Source organism: Staurois parvus, unplaced genomic scaffold (genome assembly GCF_062004578.1).
Source record: "Staurois parvus isolate SC_StPar_1 unplaced genomic scaffold, SC_StPar_1.0 ptg001089l, whole genome shotgun sequence".
NCBI classification, from domain to species: domain Eukaryota; kingdom Metazoa; phylum Chordata; class Amphibia; order Anura; family Ranidae; genus Staurois; species Staurois parvus.
The window spans coordinates 729,721-752,203 of NW_028318885.1; the positions used below are offsets into that span (position 1 = coordinate 729,721).

At 44.6% G+C, this 22,483-nt stretch overlaps 1 protein-coding gene across 1 annotated transcript; it reads right to left on the bottom strand.

Annotated features, from left to right (window-relative positions):
- Positions 1–300: 300 nt before the first annotated feature.
- On the bottom strand, positions 301–17,947 carry EGLN3 (egl-9 family hypoxia inducible factor 3). Its single transcript, XM_089658675.1, has 5 exons — positions 17,302–17,947; positions 13,880–13,999; positions 12,030–12,166; positions 11,310–11,383; positions 301–1,019 (listed from the first exon to the last, which is right to left on the bottom strand). Exons 1-5 carry the CDS (start codon positions 17,656–17,658, stop codon positions 985–987), a joined length of 723 nt encoding a protein of 240 aa, XP_089514801.1. The 5' UTR covers positions 17,659–17,947; the 3' UTR covers positions 301–984.
- Positions 17,948–22,483: the final 4,536 nt, after the last annotated feature.

Genomic DNA, 22,483 nt, shown 5'->3' on the forward strand with positions numbered 1-22,483 from the left:
GGCACTCACCCGGGCTCGCTCCCGGGCTCCTGCATCCCTGGCTTTGATTGACAGCAGTGGGAGCCAATGGCTCCGCTTCCTCAGCAAAGCCTGCGAGACCCTTAATGCAAGGAATGCAGTACAGTAAAAAAAAGGTTTAGGCTTTAGAACCACTTTACAGACTTGAAATTCTTGCACAAGCTTGGGAATGACTAGTTCTCCAACTTGTATTTAGTAAGGACATCATTTAATTCACCAGGAATTGGAATAATACCTTGCTCAGAGCTAAATTCCCTTAGGTTTAATCAAACTGCAAGACACTGGAAATTTCACACGGTTTATTTTGGAAAATCCAACATAAGGACTGCATAAAAATTTTAGAAGCATAATTCTCACAAATATCCTCGAACAATGCTGCCTGCTGTAAAACAGGCAGAGATAATAGCAAAGTGTTTCAAGAGAAAACTACATTTTTATCACAAGGTGGACATGCTCTGACCTGCAGGCACGTGTTCTGGTCATTGACCGTACCATTCCCTCCATTAAATGCATCATAATTTCCATACTATATATATACATATATATTATACATTATTATCAGTTCAGTCTCTTAGACTCTGCAGTATTTAAAACCGGCTGTACCAAAATATAAAATCGGGTATCAGAAGCGAGCATTGGTGATCCTGTGCAGATCCAACAGATTGCAGCGCTGGCAGCGATGGTGGCTCCAGTCCCTCACCTTGACTTAAGCACTGGCTTTATGGTTTAGAGTCTTTAAAGTTTCCTTGGAAGATGAACTCCATCTGAGCTCCTTTTTTTTTCCACTTCTAGACTTTTATAATAAAGGATGTGGTCTTCTCAGTTGTGGACAATGAAAATGACAAGCTTTTGCAGTAGCAGGGTCACAAGCAAAGCCTCGGCTCTTTATAACCCCCTACCTTCACCCGTACACAGACTATGCAGGAGAAAGACCAACAACATGCCAAACTTTCATGTGATAGACATTCAGCTGTCCTTCGAAGCAGGATCCTGCCTGGATTCTGGGTAAAAGGAAAGAAGGTAAAATGTCAAATTCCTACAGAAAAAATACAAGTCACATAAAAACTAAAATGTAGACACAAACAACTATACATTTTTATCTTTATGGCTATGCAGGCATAACAAGTCCCCTAGAACAATGTACATAGACTTGATGAACTCAGGAAACAGTGGTAATTATACTTGTAGACCATCATTATAGGAATGTTTTTACCATGTCAAGTGTCCAACAAAAGGGAACAAAGGGGTTGATTTACTAAAGACAAATAGACAGTGCACTCTGTAAAGTGCAGCTGCACTCTGCAAGTACCATTGCTGCAGAGCTTAATAAATAGGGTAAGGATTCACTTTGCAAAGAGTACCTAATCACACGCAAGGAAAAAATAAAAAAAAATAAAATTAAGAAAAAAATGTAAAAAACAGCATTTTGCTTGCACATGATTGGATGGTGGAAGTTAACATAGCTTCTACCCATTTACTGCACTCTGGAGCAACCGCACTTTGCAAAGTGCACATTCTATTTGCCTTTAGTAAATCATCCCCACAATATGCAACCCCTCACACACTGACACATATGCAGTTTACAGGTTTATCAGCATTTACGGATGTTTTTGAGTTCATGTATTAAGCGAAAACAGAAAACATTCAGAATGAAGATTTTTGAATAGTGCTGCATTTTTTTTTTTTAGATGTGTTGATGTGCCATGTGCTGCAAATACCTATTTATTTCCTATGAATCCTCAATGAGTATGTCACATGTTGTCCAGTACCTAGAAATACCAGGTACCGTATTTCAAGGTTCTGCAGGTGGGCAGCACGTGGAAAGTAAAGGGTGTAAAATCCGATTAGCATAAAGTCTACCTGTAACTGTGCCTAGCAGGGGCGGACTGACAACTCATGGGGCCCCTGGGCGATAGGGGATCATGGGGCCCGTGTCCTTGCCCAAACTCAAAAAAGCCTATGAAAAAAAAAAGGTACCAGGTGCATCTCATGGGGCCCCCTGACCCCGGGCCCTCAGGCAGTGCCCAAGTTTCCAAATGGTCAGTCCGCCCCTGCTGCCTAGCATAGGAAAACTATAGGCTCACTTTAGTGAACACAGAATTAGGCTAGGTTCACTCCTATGCAGTTTGCGTTTGACCAGTTTCTGTATTGCGTTTTTATTTATTTATTTTTTTCTTGTTGCTGGGCAGATTTAAAAAAAAAAAAAAAAAAAAAAAACGCTGCAAAATGCACTACATGCTTTTCTCCAGTGTTTCCACCGAAGTCTATAGAACCAACCAATCAAAAAAAAATCCCTGACCCTTTCCAAAACACGCACCGGGTGCAAACACGGAGATGTGAATGTGTCCCATAGAAAATCATGTTAAATGGACTGTACTGCGTTTCTGTAAAACGCTGCGGAAACTGCTTGTGTGAACCTGGGGTTAACAGCACCCATGATCAGCACCTAGAAAAACTGTAGCTGCTGACTTTTACTAAACAGATACTCACCTGTCCCAGGATCCAGCAATCTCCTCACTTGAACACATTGTTCCACCATGTCCAGAGACTGGACATGAAGCCCTTTAGCAATCATATATTGTAGGGAAGGCTGCAAGTGGAGGTGGTATGAAGAACAAAACACAATTCTAATTGCCAGGAGAAGTAGAGCATGACTGACTCATCAGATGACCTAGAAAACAGCATTGCTCTAATAGTGCAACCATAGAGCATCATCCCCCCCCAAAGCACTTTATGACTTTTACAACCCACCTGTAGACATAACCAAACCAGTCCTATTCCAACCTAAACTAAAAATACTGTATCATATGTGATAAAATTCCATTAATAAAGAAAAAACAAAATTACACAAGTCAATATAGTTCAAGCAATATAAAAAAAAATAATCTAAAACCTCCATATACATATATACCCACAGCGGATCCTAAGGGAGGAAAAACCCTATAAAGCATGATTCAATTTGCTCCAGTAGGAAAAAACTTCCTTTATGATCCCCCAAGGCAATCAGATTTTTCCTCAATCAACAACCTCTGGTGTTATACTTGAAATTATTATCCAGTTATATTTGGTGTGTTTTTGCATCCATTTGATTTTTTTTTCTTTTTTAAACAATCAACTGAGATGGCCAGAACGAGTTTGTGAGGGAGTCTATTCCACATTTTCCAGCGCTTAGGACTCAGGGTTTAGCAAGGACTGGATATTTGTGAATCGGTGCCCAAAGCTCAAAAGTACATTTTTTATCTATAAATGTGTTCATAACAAAAATTGTACAGGTGATTAGGATATGAAATGCCCATGTGTGTGCGTGCGTGGGGCGGCCTCTTTCAGGTACAGGGTGTCTGCGCGCACCCCTGCAAACTTTGCGCTGTTATTAAACATGGCAGGATTTTGTCAGCATGTCCTGGCTAATGATTCATGGCCTGGAGCTGCTGATCGGCTGTGTCCAATCACAACCCAGAGTCCTGTGTTAACAATCAACAATGAGCTCTGCACAGAGGGAACGATCTCATATTACACACATTAACACTTGTTAGGCTCAAGTTTAACCCTTTGATTGCTCCGAGATGTTAACCTCTTCTCAGCCAGCGTCATTAGTACTGTGACAGTGTATAGTATCACTGATTACTGTGTTACTGGTGATGTCAGTGTCAGTTCCCACCCTTTGTCAGTTAGTGTCAGATTGCCCGCAGCAATATCACAGTACCAGTATAAGTCGCTGATCAAGGCCATTACTAGTTTAAAAAAAAGCAAATCTATTAATATACCGTATTTTTCGCCATATAAGACGCACTTTTTCTTCCCCAAAACTGGGGGGGAAATGTCAGTGCGTCTTATAAGGCGAATATGGAGCGGCCGGTCCGGTATTTCCACCGCGGCCGTGTCAGAATACCGGGCCGTCCGCTCAGCTCTGCAGCGGGACCTTACCTGTTCCTCTATCCAACGGCGCGCTGTCTTCCGGCTTCTGTAGTGTGGGCACTGGGCATGACAGCCGGGTGCCAAGTGCGCATGCGCAAGAAGCGGTGCTTTTTGTAAATGGTAAGGCGGTACCTGGGACACATGACAGATCCCAGAAGGCGCCGGACCAATCACAAAGCGCAAGTGCTTCTCGCTCATGCGCACTGGGCACCCGGCTGTCATGCCGAGCGCCATTACAGAAGCCGGGAAGACAGTGAGCGGCTGGATCGAGGAACAGGTAAGATAAAAAAAAAAAACTCTGCGGAAGTAAGAGCGGGTACCTGTCAAATTCAGGTACCCGCTCCCCACCTCCCCAAAGGTCAGCAGTCATCTGTACTGTCTGCAGTCTCTGGTCATCCCTGTGCTGTCCGCAGTCTCTGGTCATCCCTGTGCTGTCCGCAGTCTCTGGTCATCTCCTGTACTGTGTCTGCAGTCCATTAGTTCAGAATTTTTTTTTCCCGTTTTCTGCCTCTAAAACCTAGGTGCGTCTTATGGTCAGGTGTGTCTTATACGGCGAAAAATACGGTACATTTATTGGGTTTGTTTTTACCAAAAACATGCAGCAGAATACATTTTGGCAATACAATACATTAAATTTGTCAAATCATTTTTTACGTTTTTTATTGGATATATTTTAGAACAGAAAGCAAAAAATATTTTTTTTTCAAAAATTTTCTGTCTTTTTTCATTTATATAATAAAAAAGGAAAAACCCAGTGGTGACCAAATACCAGAAAAAGAAAACCATTTGTGTGAAAAAATTATATAATTTGGCTTGGGGACAGCGCTACCTGACCGCGCAACTACCAGTTAAAGTAGTACAGTGCAGAATAGCAAAAAAAAAAAAAAAAAAAAGGCCAGGTCATGAAGGTGGTAAAACCTTTTATAGCTGAAGTACAATATTTAAAAACAGAAGCTAAAAGCAAAAATTTAATCTAATTGTAATATACTGTCCTAACATTAAATCATATTATTATTATTATTACACAGTATTTTGCCGCGCAAGCTCTAGAATCATGGATTTACTTCTGGAAATATGGGGGAAAAAAAAAAAAGGTGTGATAAAACTGCAATCTTTAAAGTACATAACATACATACCAAGATGTTCTATTGAGCAGCGGAATGTGTAGCTCAATGTACAATCTAAAAACTGCAAAAATCAAGGTGAGCTTGTTTTATTGCAGAACTGACATGACCCTTCTGCAATAAAGACCCTGCCTGCTCATATTTTTTTTTTGTCTGAAGGAAGAGATTTAACTTCCCATATGGAAAGTCTTCTTCAGAGACATGGCAAGATTATCACACCTCTGAAAAGCGATCCATATTCACATAGCTTTTTAGATACGTTTGACAGGCAGTAAGTAAGCAATATATTATCTCCTCTACGTCTTTTTTTATTTTTTACTTTAGATCTGCCTCAATTTTTTTTAAAGCAGAATACAATGAGAAGGGCCAAAAGGAGTCATTGTCGGTGAACACTCCTTTGGGAGTCATTGTTCACCTTGTAGGAATGCTTCTGACGTTTGACCAATCTACATATATGTAAAGCGCTGCGTAAATGGACGGCGCTATATAAGTACCTGTAATAAATAAATTACAATACAATACATTATATCACTTCCGAAATTGTATTCTGTCGTACGAGAATTTCCCTAACTTTCAGAACCTATTCATTATTTTTTTTTTTTTTTTTTTTTAAAGGACAATGATTCGTGTGATATTCTCATGGTGTGTAGGAGGCTAATCCTCGCTGACACACATCATTTGACATATGCTCTGCCAGCAGCAGTAGATTGAATACGAGAACAATGAATGTAAAATGTGTACATTCTATAAGGGGACATGGTGACCTCTGATAAGGACAGCTTCCTGCCTGCTTTAATCACCAAAGAGCTTGTGACTGGAAGTGTGATAAAACGTACAGAGCCAGGCTCCTCCTCTGACATACAGACAGGCACGTACACAGTGTCACACACGTACACAGTCACACACTGCACTGCACATGCTTTCACTGACCAGGAAACACACGTATACAAGCTGACACATCTGGATGCTTCTACTAAGCTCCTAATGTCAATGGAAATCTCACCAGAGAGGTGCTGCCACACTTCTATAAATATCGGCTATACGTGACAAATTTATGGGCCTAACCCATCCACAGAACCCAGGAGGAAAAATGGCTATAAACCGTCTACTGAATTCCAAGAATGTCAGCGAGGGGAGACACTGTAGAGCTCAGTTATGTCCCACCAACATTTCTGTGGGGATAGATGATAGAATCGGAGCGTGATCTTTATTGAGTTACAGAGTTCAGTAAAAGCTGAAAGACCGGTTCTTTAATTAGGACGGAAGAGCAATGTCCGAAATGGAGGTACCGAAAGCAACTCATTATCTGAACTGATGAAAGCAAAGTGGTTTTTATAGCTTACAGCACAACACTGGTCTAAACGGCTTGTAGGCATGAACAAAGCAGAACAACGCAACACATAAAAAATACAAAGCTAGACATACGTCAAAAGGTAAAGTCACAACCCAAAATAAGTAAATATATTTTCAACCTATATGAAAAGGCAGGAGACTAATTAAATATTAACGTCCAATAACTCACCTACAGGTGAAAGTCGAAAAATTAGTATATCGTGCAAAAGTTCATTTATTTCAGTAATGCAACTTAAAAGGTGAAACTAATATATGAGATAGACTCATTACATGCAAAGCAAGATAGTTCAAGCTGTGATTTGTCATAATTGTAATGATTATGGCTTACAGCTCGTTATAAACCCCAAATCCACAATCTCAGAAAATTAGAATATTGTGAAAAGGTGCAATATTCTCGGCTCAAAGTGTCCCACTCTAATCAGCTAATTACGCCATAACACCTGCAAAGGGTTCCTGAGCCATTAAATGGTCTCTCAGTCTGGATCAGTAGGAATCACAATCACGGGAAAGAAAGATTGCTGACCTGACAGTTGTGCAGAAAACCATCACTGACACCCTCCATAAGGAGGGAAAGCTTCAAAAGCTAATTGCAAAAGAAGTTGGATGTTCCCAAAGTGCTGTATCAAAGCACATTAATAAAAGTGTGGAAGAAAAAGGTGCACAAGCAGCAGGGATGACCGCAGCCTGGAGATGATTGTCAGGAAAAGGCCATTCAAAAGTGTTGGGGACTTTCACAAGGAGTGGACTGAGGCTGGAGTCAGTGCATCAAGAGCCACCACACACAGACGGATCCTGGACATGGGCTTCAAATGTCGTATTCCTCTTGTCAAGCCGCTCCTGAACAACAAAACGCCAGAAGCGTCTTACCTGGGCTAAAGAAAAACAGGCCTGGTCTGTTGCTCAGTGGTCCAAAGTCCTCTTTTCTGATGAGAGCAACTTCTGCATCTCATTTGGAAACCAAGGACCCAGAGTATGGAGGAAGAATGGAGAGGCACATACTGCAAGATGCTTGAAGTCCAGTGTGAAGTTTCCACAGTCTGTGTTGATTTGGGGAGCCATGTCATCTGCTGGTGTTGGTCCACTGTGCTTCATTAAGTCCAGGGTCAACGCAGCCATCTACCAGGAGATTTTGGAGCACTTCATGCTTCCTTCCGCAGACGAGATTTATGGGGATGCTGACTTCATTTTCCAGCAGGACTTGGCACCTGCCCACACTGCCAAAATGACCGTGGGATTACTGTGCTTGATTGGCCAGCAAACTCGCCTGACCTGAACCCCATAGATAATATATGGGGCATTGCCAAGAGAAAGATGAGAGACATGAGACCGAACAATGCAGAAGAGCTTAAGGCCGCTATTGAAGCATCCTGGTCTTCCATAACTCATCAGCAGTGCCACACGCTGATAGCTTCCGTGCCACGCCTCCTTGAGGCAGTAATTGCTGCAAAAGGGGCCCAAACCAAGTACTGAGTACATATGCATGCTTATACTTTTCAGAGGTCCAATATTGTTCTATGTACAATCCTTGTTTTATTGATTGCATGTAATATTCTAATTTTCTGAGATTGTGGATTTGGGATTTTCATGAGCTGTAAGCCATAATCATCACAATTATGACAAATCACGGCTTGAACTATCTTGCTTTGCATGTAATGAGTCTATATCATATATACGTTTCACCTTTTAAGTTGAGTTACTGAAATAAATGAACTTTTGCACAATATTCTAATTTTTCGAGTTTCACCTGTAATAGTGGTGGGGATCCAGTGTCCTACAAAATAGGCATATGAAAAGATACCGGTGGTATAGGACCAACTCTCCTAGATTGTAAGCTCTAACAATTAGGGCCCTCTGTTTCCTCTTGTACCAAATTGTATTGTAACTGTAATGTCTACCTTCATTTTGTAAAGCGCTGCACAAACTGTTGGCACTATATAAATCCTGTATAATAACTGAAAAAAGGGGATAGCATAGCTCAGGGGTGTCAAACTGGCGGCCCTCCAGCTGTTGCAAAACTACAAATCCCATCATGCTTCTACCTTTGGGAGTCATGCTTGTAACTGTCAATCTTGCAATGCCTCATGGGACTTGTAGTTTGGCAACAGCTGGAGGGCCGCCAGTTTGACACCCGTGCCCATAGCTTATTGAAGTCCAAAGTTTTTATTGTAGCCAAAAAAAAGATACGTTTTGGGGTTTTTTGGTACTTTGCTACAATAAAGAACTATAGACTTTTGTAAGAAATGCTGCATGGATCCTTTAAATGATAACTTCACCTTTTAGATAAAAATAATAACTACACTTTTTTTGCATTTATTTATTATTATTTTGTTTACAGAAGCCTGGAAAGCAATGCACCAGCGATCAGTAGATCGCTGATGCCATGCATGTCTCCTGCAGACCTGTCAGAACATCTGCTTGCCTGTATGGGATGTACGAGCAGATATTCTGGCAGAAAGCTGCAATGAACTACCATGGTGCTCCACAGCGCTGTGGAAATTCATTGAAAACTACAAGCAGACAGCCGCTAAGGCTGCCGGGACTAGCAGTTGATTTATTCACGGACGTCTGTGAATGAATGATGCGACCATGTGGGCGTAGCCCCGCACGGCTTTCCAATTTGACAGATAGCGTTGGGTAGAAGTCTCCTGGTACTGTGTTTCACAGGGGGGGGGGGGGGGGACAGCTGCAGCTATGGGAAAACGTTACATAGTCCACCCTAAAAACGGGTGTAACATGTTCCCAAAGGTGAATATATCCTTTAACCTCTTCACGCCGGTGCTTCCCGGCCCTTTAAGGGGTTTCAGACGCCAGGAGGTTTTAGGGTTAAAGGGTCATGCGACCACAGTGATTCACTGTCACATGATTGGAAAAGGTCCCGATTGCAAAAGGGAGATTGGGACCTTTCCATGAGCTACCAACGTATGTGCTAGGAGCGTGCAGGGCTCCCAGCACACAATTCCTACCAATGATGGGGCACAGTTTATCCTAATGATGCCAACAATGGGGCCCAATAACACCAATGTTGAGGCACAATTCCTCCCAATAACACCATTGATGGGGCACAATTTCTCTCACTGACACCACTTGAGCCCCATCGCAATCCAGCGATGTGAATGACAGCCTCGGCTGTCCGGGTATCTGCCTCCTCATTGGCAGAGACAGATAAGGGGCATTGTTGACTCCCACTGATGCCAGGACATTTTCTGCTGCCGATGGCCATGGTCTGACGCTGCTAAAGACTGAAGGACAGTAAATTGGCCCCTTATTTATAAAGTTTGGAGACCCCTGTACTAGAATGATAATGCTCTCTAACTGTACTATATCTATGAAGGAGCAGTTTTATCATCCTAGAACAGGAAGTATTTGACTATAGAACCTCTCCCTCCCCTTCTACAAAACATAACAGAGGTGTTCTGTAATCCAGTGAGATAGCTGGAAAGAGTCCTAACTGAATAGCACAGGTGGATAGCACAGAAAGTAGCACAGGATCAACATGTATTTTTTTGCATTTAAAGCAGCAGTAAACTCTTGCATTAAAAATAAAATAAAATTCTCCCTCCAAGTTAAAGCGTTGCATGTGCAGCTTGCCCTCAAGGGTCTGTTCTGTCAGCAGATGGACTGGGGACAGTATAAGGGGAGGATCAGATAAGGCAGGATCAAATATCCTTTTTACACAATGTGGAGGATTAACCCCTTAGGTTCCACAGTTAGTATAACAAGCATGCTTTACTGCATATACAGACTGATTTTACTGCTGTGGGTTTAGTAACACTTTAAAGGGCATAATGTGGTAGTATGCATCACATGCTAGCACATTATGACAGACTTACCTTAAACTGAAGAACAGCAGCGTGTTGTCACACCTGAGAGGGCTTCCATCTTCACCCGCCTTCCTTCTGGGTTTGCAGGCTCCAGCCATTTGAACGGCTAAGCCGCAATGATGTCCACATGCGCATAGGAGTCATGGCCGCGGCGCAGAGCTCTTAAGGAATGGCATGCGTATGCTGTCCCTTCAGAGTGCATGAGCCGGTGATGTCACCAGCTGCAGAAACAGTGAAGATGTCCTAAACGGTGCAATGTTTACTGTAAGTGTTATTATAAGTGTCCAAGCATTGTTTACTGCCGCTTTAAGAAAAATGAAACATTTTCAATGGTATTTTCAATAATCCGAAAGGCAGCAAAGACATCCACTGTTCGGGCTTCCATACAATTTAAGGAGAGGTTTTGCATTAAAAGCGGATCACCAGCCAAAATATTGTAGAGAGTGAGGAAGGGTCGTCCTTTTTAGTGTTCTCCCATTAACCACCAAGGAGATTTCCCCTCACATCCTCTTCTGGTAACACCTAGAGCAGGGGTGTCAAACTGGCGGCCCTCCAGCTGTTGCTAATCTACAAGTCCCATCATGCCTCTGCCTTTGGGAGTCATGCTTGTAACTGTCAACCTTGCAATGCCTCATGGGACTTGTAGTTTGCCAAAAGCTGGAGGGCCACCAGTTTGACACCTGTGCCCTAAATAATGGCTGTGAGTTCCACTTCTTTATTCCCCTCTCTGTACTACATTCTCCATATAGTTGTTTTAATATCTAATTGGGAGGTAGCGAGATTGTTACTAGTGGGTTCTCTAAAAGGAATATGAGAAGATTATAGCCCAGGCAAAACAGGAATTTCATCCCACAGCAAATTATAGGTGCCATTGGGTCTGGTGGGGGGAGTTCTCCCAACAAGTCAGACAGAAAAAAAATTCTTCTCTATTCAAACAATGTAAAAAAAAAAAATATATTATATATATATATATATATATATATATATATATATATATATATATATATATATATATATATATATATTTATTCAGTTTTGGCTGGAGTTTCACAAAGTTTATATCACAGACACAACTTACCACTTAATCTTTTGAACCTCTGTTTAGCAGCTGCTCGCTCTTTGGCGTCAAAATACCAGACTGTCAAAGCATACCTGTAATGGAAATATAAATGTGATTCTGTGGTTGGGTCTCCGATTAATCAAGAATAAAAGTTGCCAGTACAAAAATTCTGATACCAAATGTATATACTGTACACAACAAAAACAAAAAGTGCTCAGCTAAATGCAAAATATAATCACAGTGATTTCTAAACACAGTGCAAAAAATCAGTGAAAGATTCCAATGCACTTGTACAGTGTCTGCAAAGAAATTGGTGTCAATTGTCCATATTTACCAATCTAACACATTGTGATGTGCATAAAAATTCCGCTTAATTACTTGTGACCACTACAATGTGTAGCAATGTTCAATATGTGATGAAGTCAGCGGGAAAATCCTGTATGCATCCAGCAGTGATCCAACAATCAACAAAACTGCTTACCAGATCCTCTGATGTCATCACGCATCGCAGTCATCAAAAGAGCTATCTAAGCTGGTCCACATTTTTTTTTTTTTTTTTAAAGATAAGTGGTACCACTTCATCTTAAAAATGGGAATGAGCCCTTTATAAAGTGAATTTTAACAAGATCTTGCATTTAGCGCTGCACTTTTTGGTTTTGTTGTATATACTTGTAATGTAGAAACCCATTACAGATCCTGACACTTCTACATCAAAGCGTCATATGAGCCAGGGCTTACCTGATGGCATAGGAAGGTTGAACCTCATGTGGATTGCGACGGTCAGACCAGAAAAAAAGCAGTCGGTCAAAGAGTGGCTCCACATCTGCCACCTCTGAGCCGCCATCAGGGAAAATTCGCAGAATTCCCCCATGAACCTGCAACAAATACAAAGGGAGGTTATAGGGTGAATCAGAACTCCTCCATGATAGAATTTTAAATAAATAATCCCTTATAGCTAAACTGATAATATGAAAGAACATATAGAAGACTAAGGACCAGACCTAAATAACAGCAAGGTGATAGATATCAGACTTGGGTCATTTTAAAAGTTCGATAGGGAGGCATACATACTAGTGTGATTTACTGGAACAGAAAACTCCAAAGCCCAGCGTTGTTCACACTGGACTTTAAAGCGAAGTTCCACCCAGGGGGAAGTTCCACTTTAATGCTTCATCCCCCGCTCCCCATTAACGATTGGCACCTTTGGGGAGCAGGTACCCGAATTTGACAGGTACCCACTCCCACTGTGATCGCCTAGGCGATCGGAAGTGGAAGTTGTCCTCCCTCCCCATAGTCTTCTGGGACAAGGGACAGATCCCAGAAGACTATGAGGCCATTCACAAAGTGCAGCACTTCTCACGCATGGGCAGTGGGCACCCGGCTCTGAAGTCTCAAGCAGTCACAGCCGGGTGCCCACACTATAGATGCCGTCACCAGAGAGAGAAGACGGCTGGTCAAACCAGCGGTGGTGAGGACACCACTGGACTGAGGGACAGGTAAGTGGCTGTATTTTAAAAGTCAGCAGCTACAGTTTTTGTACCTGCTGACTTTTTTTTTTTAACTGGAACTCAGCTTTAAACTGAAAATAAGGCTGACCATACACTAAACAATTTGATTGTACAATGTCCTTTGTATCTATCATCAACTATGTCATAAAAGGGTCTCCCTAATTAGTTAATGGAATTGGTTGTGTAGGTTTTTTTCTCATTACACAGTTTCGGCAACCCTTAAAGTGGTTCTAAAACCTCAAGGTTTTTTACCTTAATGCATTCTATGTAAAAAAAACCCTGACTCACCCCCTTTATAATTACCCGAGCCCCATCTCGATGCAGCACAAAATCTAGTGACAAGGGAGCAGGGGGCGGGGCTGAGCCACTCTGTCTATGTCAATAAATGCAGACAGGGAGGCTCGGGAGCAAGCTCACACAAGTGCCCCCATTTGAAAGCATCTTTCTATGGGGGCACTGGACAGGAGGGGGAGCCAGGAGCACCACAGTTGCTCTCCGCAAAACCACTGCAAAGAATTGCAAATGTTTATTATTTTAGAAAAAAACTGAAGCTTTATTACTTCAAGCTCACTACTTTCCTCAATCTCTCTGTTCAAGAGTGGCTGCACATTGCATAGTTTAGGTAGGTCCTCATATTACATAGTTTTGGTAAAACTAAAGTTGATTGTGCGAAGATTGTATGATCAGATTTGAACATGTAAGCTGATTGTATAGTGTATGACCACGTTAGCTGGTTTGTTTTTTCATGTGACAGTTTAGTCCCCAGGACATCTGCTGTGCTCTCCTATATCAACTGTGAACAGCCAAATTACAGAACTTGAGCGCTAAAGCAGGCTAGAGATGGATCAAAATGCGGCCGGTTCAACAAGGATAATGATCGACTTCTCGCAAATTAGCTTTTTGGAAAATGTTTGTTTGATCAGTGTACTTTGAGAGGAGGAGGAGTCCCTGCTGTGAGAACATAACACAGTGGGGAGGATTCCTTCATGTGGATGGGACAATGCGTTCATTTTTTTTTTTTCGATCTGCCTGCTGGTTCTGGGGAGCACATACGAAAAATCAAGACAGTTCCCAACCTACCTTTGCATCCCAGTTCTTGTTGAGGTAATAGATACAAGTAATGCAGCGTCCATCTTGTGTTGGATTATCTACATGTCGCACATAGCCAGCCCCATTGCCTGGATAACAAGCTACCATTGCCTGGAAAATAAAGATCGATTGTTCCTTTCATTTCCTAGAAATCACTGTTTATATGACACTTTACATGAACTACAAGTCTCAGCATGGCCTGCATTCTGGATAGCAGGCAGTCACCACAGGTTACCTAAAGCTAGTCTACACCATGGAAGGGATTTACCAATACAAAACAAACAGCAACCAGTTTTCTCGAACCATAGGCATCCCGTTTATGTAAATGTTTGACAGTTACGGTCTGTCTTGTAGAAAAGAAAAGTGAACTGTTAAACCCGTAATCCATGGGAACTGAACAGCTGTAAATGTTTTATTTTATCTTTGATGTCCTAGATAGAAATTCAGACACAAACAATTTTTAACTGTTTTTAGGACCGTAATGTCAAGAACAGCCTTTACATCTATGATGGAATAAAGCTCACCATACACTATACAATCTGATTGCTCAGATCTACCAACAACTATGTAGCGCAAAGACCTGAACGATTGGATACAAACTGATTGGTCTTTGTAGCACATGCTTTTGGTAAATCTAAAGTTGATTGTTATGGTCAGATTGTAACATGTAAGGTGACCCTATGGGGGTTATTTACTGAATATCTCTCAATTGGGGCTTCTGTGAATGTCTCAACAGTTTACGGAAAAGTGAACGACGTGCTTCACCACACTACTGCTTTAGTTATTGTAGCTGGGCAGGAGCTACAGAATCCTGTAATTAATGGGGCCAAAGCTTTCTGGATGAAGTTCAAGGCTCCTGTACAGTACGGCAGTGTAACAGGGAAAACAAAGTTCCATTATTGTCTTTACATGCTCATATAACCCAGCATGGAGCTGAGACAGCGAAATGTTATGGAACGGTTATTGCATTCGTCTCCCTTTCATTGGCTAGTCAATTAGATTGCAAGTGTACTCTAAAGCTGGTCATACACTTAGATTCAATTATTTGGATCAGTCATACACAGATGCTGAAAAACTGTTCATCAGAGCATTCTTTATTACCATCACTGAATCAACCCATTTCATTTGATAGCTTTTAACATTTCATCCAGACATGTTACTTGAATGGAATCCCAGATGTAATAAACGGGTTTCCTTACAAAATATACAATTTTTCCCCAAAAAACCCCACATTCACAGTTAGAATTTCATTTGGGAAAAAGTTTACATCCTGCTACTTTAATTTTTCATCACAGTGATGGGAAAAAGTCAATGTCAATCTGACCCCACTAACCATCAGATAATCTAAGGTTCCAAACAAGAAAAGTTCCAAACCAAATTCTACCAGTGCATGACTAGGTTTTAGTTGGGGATCCATGTAAAGAGAATTATTATTATTATACAGGATTTATATAGCACCAACCGTTTGCGCAGCGCTTTACAATATCAAGGGATACAATACAGTTCAATACAAGAGGGTTAGGAGGGCTCTGCTCCTTGGAGCTTACTGAATGTGAACAGTATTAGTAATCAGTTAGGGCAGAGTATTCAAAGACGGGGCAATACATAATCCAGCAAGTAGAGGAAAGGCAGTCCAATGTACAGATGTAGTAAGAGCAGGGCATGACAACACTAGGTTTGCAGAATACAATGGGTAACAGAGAACAGCAAGGTGTACGGAGAGACAAGGCTAAGGTCAATATCCAGAGTGGGCACAATTTGGAGTTCAAAAGACCAAACCAAGAGGGGTCCAGGTCATGGTATACCTAGTAGAACTTCAATACATTCAGCTGGACTTGTTGAAGTCATTTCCCAATTTATCCAAGCAATCTTTTCGGTTCTAAGACTCACAAACATAGCCCAGCATTTAAATCTAAACAGATAGCTTTGTTACCAAAATCCAAAATGGCTATAAATGTAGAGGGATGTTCCTGACAATCATTAGAAAAAAAGCAGTGGCTTGGATAAGCTGCAGAATGTCTTCAGCACAAGTCCAGCTAAATGTGACCAACCTTCACCAGCTGTACCATGACCTGAACCCCTCTCAGTATGTACCTACATCCAAAACAAATTCTATCCACTCTGATTAGTTACCTTTCGGTGAAACTTCCTCCATATTACAGTACAAGTCCGACTCAATGTGACTACGACTAGCTGTGGATACTTCACTAAAGTGGAAATACAGATGAAAGACAGAACACAGAAATACGGGAGTTACCCTGTTATATGAAAGCTTAAAGAGTATTCTAGTCAAAGCCGTTCTCGTTTTGGATAGAGCAGGAATGGTTAAGCCCTGTCATATTTTTTTGCCGCTTGTGTACCATTGGAGGCATTCCCTTCACTTCTTGTCCTAGAGACACAGCTGGAAGTTAGAGGGAATCTCCCAAAGTCAAGTGTGTTCTTAGACAGTTGTCCCCAGAGCAAGTGTCCCCATCAGGTGTCCCATTATCTCTTTTTCTGGGGACAATACTAACATTTTAGATTTCACCACATTTTCTCTTGGTTTCCTGTACAGGCAGAGGTGAAATTTCCCCGACATAGGTAGTAATTAGAACTTGACAGAAGATCCAACTCTTCCCCCAACTCTATCCAAAAATAGCAAGCTTTATTGTAGGTGGCATTTGTCCCCAAGTCAAGGGTCCGTTTACCTCTTGTTATGGGGAGAACTCTATATATTTAGATTTCCCCTCATTAATAAGAGTCAGCACTACAAATAAAGGGGTAAACCCCCAGCCAAAGGGGTTAAAGATTGCAATAAAATCTTGAAGGATAGTCTACCCCGTCCCCTATAAAAAAAAAAAAAAAAGGTTCTTCCTATATAGTTTAATGTGAGAATATGGCAAAGAAAGGCACATCAAAGCCATAGAGATTAAAGGGAAGCATTGTGAAAATAGGAGCATAATCCAGAATGTGCATTCCATTAATTTGGGAAGTAGAGGAAGTAAAATGCAGAGTCATCAGAAGGCCGAGCACAAACGAAGCAAAGGAAGGGGGTTAAAGACGGATGCAATGAGCATGGTATGGGTTCCTACTGGGAAGAGATTGAGGGAACAAATGAAGAAACAAGATCAAAGCAGACTTGAAGGCATAACATGACAACATGAACCAAGCAGACATATTAGAGCAAAAAAAAAAAAAAAAAAAAGTAAAATAAGCACCCAACAAGCCCAATACAAGACTAGGCCAGAAGAGTGGTGGATGACCACCTGAGTGGATGGTGAACAGAAGTCATGATGTGGTTTGGTATTTTTGTTTTGATTTGGCTTTTTCAAAACTGGATGACCATATAGAGAACTCCCCACAAAGACAGACGTGCAACAGGCGGGTGGGTGGGTGGCTAGGCTGTGGGGTGGCAGCCAGTATGAGGGTCTCACCTTGGACCTCTCCTTCACATAGTACTGGCCCAGATGGTTTCCACACAACACCACCAGCCGGTCGATCACCGAGAGGACCAGCCCGATGGCCTCACATCCCTCTTCGGTTCCGGCGATCCAGGCGATCTTGTCCCCCCGAAGGTGCTTCTTGGAGACGCCTCGGAGGTTCCCCGCTAGCTGGCCATCCTTCAGGGCCCCTTCCTGGTGCAGGTGTCTGACCTGGGCCAGGACCTGATCCCCCAACTCCTCTCCCAAGATGTTGTCCAGGTAACAGTAGCCAGCTGAACGCAGGCGGGGCGCGATGTGCTCCAAGGCCAGCTTCTCAAGGTCCACCGAGGGGCTATGCTTGAGGGGCATGGTGGGGAAAGGTGATGAGGAGGTCAGGTTACAGGTTCTCTAAGACCATTGTACCAGGAGGAAGAGCTTCACCTCACTGACAGCCAGTGTGACACAAGGAACGTCCATGGGCCCCACAATGTAACAGCGTTGTCAGTGCAATGACTAGAGGCCAGCCTTCTACCTAGAGCTCTATGTATGTGCTGTCACTGGTCACCTCCTAGAAGGCTCCGGCTACGTGTCTGTATATACAGCTCCCAGCCCCCGCCAGTCCTATACAACTCTGTACGTGCAGAATGAGCGATTTCCACTAGGCGGGCGGGGCTCGTTCTCGTAGTTTAAAGCCGACAACCACGCCCAGAGGTCCTGAGCCAATCACGGCACTCGGCGGGCGTTGTCTGTTCTATAGCAGGGAATGAACCGGGACGCACGTGCTCAGGGGATACAAGTATAGGAAGTCGGATTGGCTCAGGTGGCCGTGGGTGGAAGCTGGTTACTAGGAGACGGCGTCCTAGGGGGCGTGCCAGCCGCCATTGAGGAATTCTGGCTGTGCATGTAGCCTGTGACTGAGCAGTGCTGAGTGTAGTAAACAGAGCGGGCGGAGGGAAGACAGAGAGAGAGAGTACAGAGGGGGAGGAAGATGAGGGGTGCGCAGGAAGAGGATGTGGGGGACAGTGTATTGGAGGGGGAGAGAGAAAACGTATAGAGGGAGGGGGTGAGGATGGGAATGTCAGTATAATGTGGGGGGAGGGGGACATTATAATGGAGGTGAGAGGATGTATGTGGGGGAAGGAGGGGGACATTAAATGGAGGTGAGAGAGAGGCTGTATGGGGGGGTGAGGATTAGAAGGTCAGTATAATGGGGGAGGGGGACATTATAATGGAGGTGAGAGACGATGTATAGTGGGGGGAGGGGGACATTATAATGGAGGTGAGAGAGAGAATGTAGATGGGAGGAGGGGGACATTATAATGGAGGTGAAAGAGAGAATGTATAGGGGGGAGGGGGACATTATAATGGAGGTGAGAGAGGATGTATAGGGGGGGAAGGAGGGGGAGATTATAATGGAGGTGAGAGAGGATGTATAGGGGGGGGCGAAGGAGAGGTACATTATAATGGAGGTGAGAGAGAGGATGCATAGGGGAGGGGGACATTATAATGGAGGTGAGAGAGAGGATGTATAGGGGGGGGAAGGAGGGGGACATTATAATGGAGGTGAGAGAGAGGATGTATAGGGGCGGGGGGGGGGAGGAGGGGGACATTATAATAAAGGTGAGAGAGGATGTATAGGGGGGGAAGGAGGGGGACATTATAATGGAGGTGAGAGAGGATGTATAGGGGTGGGTGGGGGGAGGAGGGGGACATTATAATGGGGGTGAGAGAGGATGTATGGGGAGGGGGACATTATAATGGAGGTGAGAGGGAGGATGTATAGGGGGGGCGAAGGAGGGGTACATTATAATGGAGGTGAGAGAGAGGTTGCATAGGGGCGGGTGGGGGGAGGAGGGGGACATTATAATGGAGGTGAGAGAGAGGATGTATAGGGGGGGGAAGGAGGGGGACATTATAATGGAGGTGAGAGAGAGGATGTATAGGGGCGGGTGGGGGGAGGAGGGGGACATTATAATGGAGGTGAGAGAGGATGTATAGGGGGGAAGGAGAGGGACATTATAATGGAGGTGAGAGAGGATGTATGGGGGGGGGAGGAGGGGGACATTATAATGGAGGTGAGAGAGAGGATATATAGAGGGCGGAAGGAGGGGGACATAATGGAGGTGAGAGAGGATGTATGGGGGGGAGGGGGACATTATAATGGAGGTGACAGAGGATGTATAGGGGGGGCGAAGGAGGGGGACATTATAATGGAGGTGAGAGAGAGGATGTATGGGGGGGGGAGGAAGGAGGGGGACATTATAATGGAGGTGAGAGAGGATGTATGGGGGAGGGAAGGAGGGGGACATTATAATGGAGGTGAGAGAGGATGTATGGAGGGTGGGGGAAGGAGAGGGACATTATAATGGAGGCGAGAGAGAGGATGTAAAGAGGGGAGGGGGACATTATAACGGAGGTGAGAGAGAGGATGTAGAGGGGCGGGTGGGGGGAGGAGGGGGAGATTATAATGGAGGTGACAGAGAGGATGTAGAGGGGCGGGTGGGGGGAAGAGGGGGACATTATAATGGAGGTGAGAGAGGATGTATAGGGGGGGGGGGGGGGACATTATAATGGAGGTGAGAGAGAGGATGTATGGGGGGGTGAGGGAAGGAGGGGGGCATTATAATGGAGGTGAGAGAGAGGATGTATAGGGGGGGGAAGGAGGGGGACATTATAATGGAGGTTAGAGAGAGGATGTATGGGGGGGAGGAAGGAGGGGGACATTATAATGGAGGTGAGAGAGGATGTATGGGGGAGGGAAGGAGAGGGACATTATAATGGAGGTGAGAGAGGATGTATGGAGCGTGGGGGAAGGAGGGGGACATTATAATGGAGGCGAGAGAGAGGATGTAAATAGGGGAGGGAAACATTATAACGGAGGTGAGAGAGAGGATGTATAGGGGGGGAAGGAGGGGGACATTATAATGGAGGTGAGAGAGAGGATGTAGAGGGGCGGGTGGGGGGAAGAGGGGGACAATATAATGGAGGTGAGTGAGGATGTATGGGGGGGGGAGGGGGACATTATAATGGAGGTGAGAGAGAGGATGTAGAGGGGCGGGTGGGGGGAGGAGGGGGACATTATAATGGGGGTGAGAGAGGATGTATGGGGAGGGGGACATTATAATGGAGGTGAGAGGGAGGATGTATGGGGGGGGCGAAGGAGGGGTACATTATAATGGAGGTGAGAGAGAGGTTGCATAGGGGCGGGTGGGGGGAGGAGGGGGACATTATAATGGAGGTGAGAGAGAGGATGTATAGGGGGGGGGAAGGAGGGGGACATTATAATGGAGGTGAGAGAGAGGATGTATAGGGGGGGGGAAGGAGGGAAACATAATGGAGGTGAGAGAGGATGTATGGGGGGGAGGGGGACATTATAATGGAGGTGACAGAGGATGTATAGGGGGGGCGAAGGAGGGGGACATTATAATGGAGGTGAGAGAGAGGATGTATGGGGGGGGGGGGAAGGAGGGGGACATTATAATGGAGGTGAGAGAGAGGATGTATGGGGGGGGGGAGGAAGGAGGGGGACATTATAATGGAGGTGAGAGAGGATGTATGGGGGAGGGAAGGAGGGGGACATTATAATGGAGGTGAGAGAGGATGTATGGAGGGTGGGGGAAGGAGGGGGACATTATAATGGAGGCGAGAGAGAGGATGTAAAGAGGGGAGGGGGACATTATAACAGAGGTGAGAGAGAGGATGTATAGGGGGGGAAGGAGGGGGACATTATAATGGAGGTGAGAGAGAGGATGTAGAGGGGCGGGTGGGGGGAAGAGGGGGACAATATAATGGAGGTGAGAGAGGATGTATAGGGGGGGGGGGGGGACATTATAATGGAGGTGAGAGAGAGGATGTATGGGGGGGGTGAGGGAAGGAGGGGGGCATTATAATGGAGGTTAGAGAGAGGATGTATAGGGGGGGGAAGGAGGGGGACATTATAATGGAGGTGAGAGAGAGGATGTATGGGGGGGGGAGGAAGGAGGGGGACATTATAATGGAGGTGAGAGAGGATGTATGGGGGAGGGAAGGAGGGGGACATTATAATGGAGGTGAGAGAGGATGTAAAGAGGGGAGGGAAACATTATAACGGAGGTGAGAGAGAGGATGTATAGGGGGGGAAGGAGGGGGACATTATAATGGAGGTGAGAGAGAGGATGTATAGGGGCGGGTGGGGGGAGGAGGGGGACATTATAATGGAGGTGAGAGAGGATGTATAGGGGGGGAAGGAGAGGGACATTATAATGGAGGTGAGAGAGGATGTATGGGGGGGGAGGAGGGGGACATTATAATGGAGGTGAGAGAGAGGATATATAGAGGGGGGAAGGAGGGGGACATAATGGAGGTGAGAGAGGATGTATGGGGGGGAGGGGGACATTATAATGGAGGTGACAGCGGATGTATAGGGGGGGCGAAGGAGGGGGACATTATAATGGAGGTGAGAGAGAAGATGTATGGGGGGGGGAGGAAGGAGGGGGACATTGTAATGGAGGTGAGAGAGGATGTATGGGGGAGGGAAGGAGGGGGACATTATAATGGAGGTGAGAGAGGATGTATGGAGGGTGGGGGAAGGAGAGGGGCATTATAATGGAGGCGAGAGAGAGGATGTAAAGAGGGGAGGGGGACATTATAACGGAGGTGAGAGAGAGGATGTATAGGGGGGGAAGGAGGGGGACATTATAATGGAGGTGAGAGAGAGGATGTAGAAAGGGCGGGTGGGGGGAAGAGGGGGACAATATAATGGAGGTGAGAGAGGATGTATAGGGGGGGGGACATTATAATGGAGGTGAGAGAGAGGATGTATGGGGGGGTGAGGGAAGGAGGGGGGCATTATAATGGAGGTGAGAGAGATGATGTATAGGGGGGGAAGGAGGGGGACATTATAATGGAGGTGAGAGAGAGGATGTATGGGGGGGGGGAGGAAGGAGGGGGACATTATAATGGAGGTGAGAGAGGATGTATGGGGGAGGGAAGGAGGGGGACATTATAATGGAGGTGAGAGAGGATGTATGGAGCGTGGGGGAAGGAGGGGGACATTATAATGGAGGCGAGAGAGAGGATGTAAAGAGGGGAGGGAAACATTATAACGGAGGTGAGAGAGAGGATGTATAGGGGGGGAAGGAGGGGGACATTATAATGGAGGTGAGAGAGAGGATGTAGAGGGGCGGGTGGGGGGAAGAGGGGGACAATATAATGG

Excerpts from the sequence above, each read along its gene's own strand:
- EGLN3 (XM_089658675.1), bottom strand. The coding sequence starts at position 17,658 with ATGCCCCTCAAGCATAGCCCCTCGGTGGACCTTGAGAAGCTGGCCTTG. Across the intron at positions 14,000-17,301 it reads ATGTGAAGGAGAGGTCCAAG|GCAATGGTAGCTTGTTATCC; the intron begins GTGAGACCCTCA and ends TTTATTTTCCAG. Across the intron at positions 11,384-12,029 it reads CAACCTTCCTATGCCATCAG|GTATGCTTTGACAGTCTGGT; the intron begins GTAAGCCCTGGC and ends TTTCCATTACAG.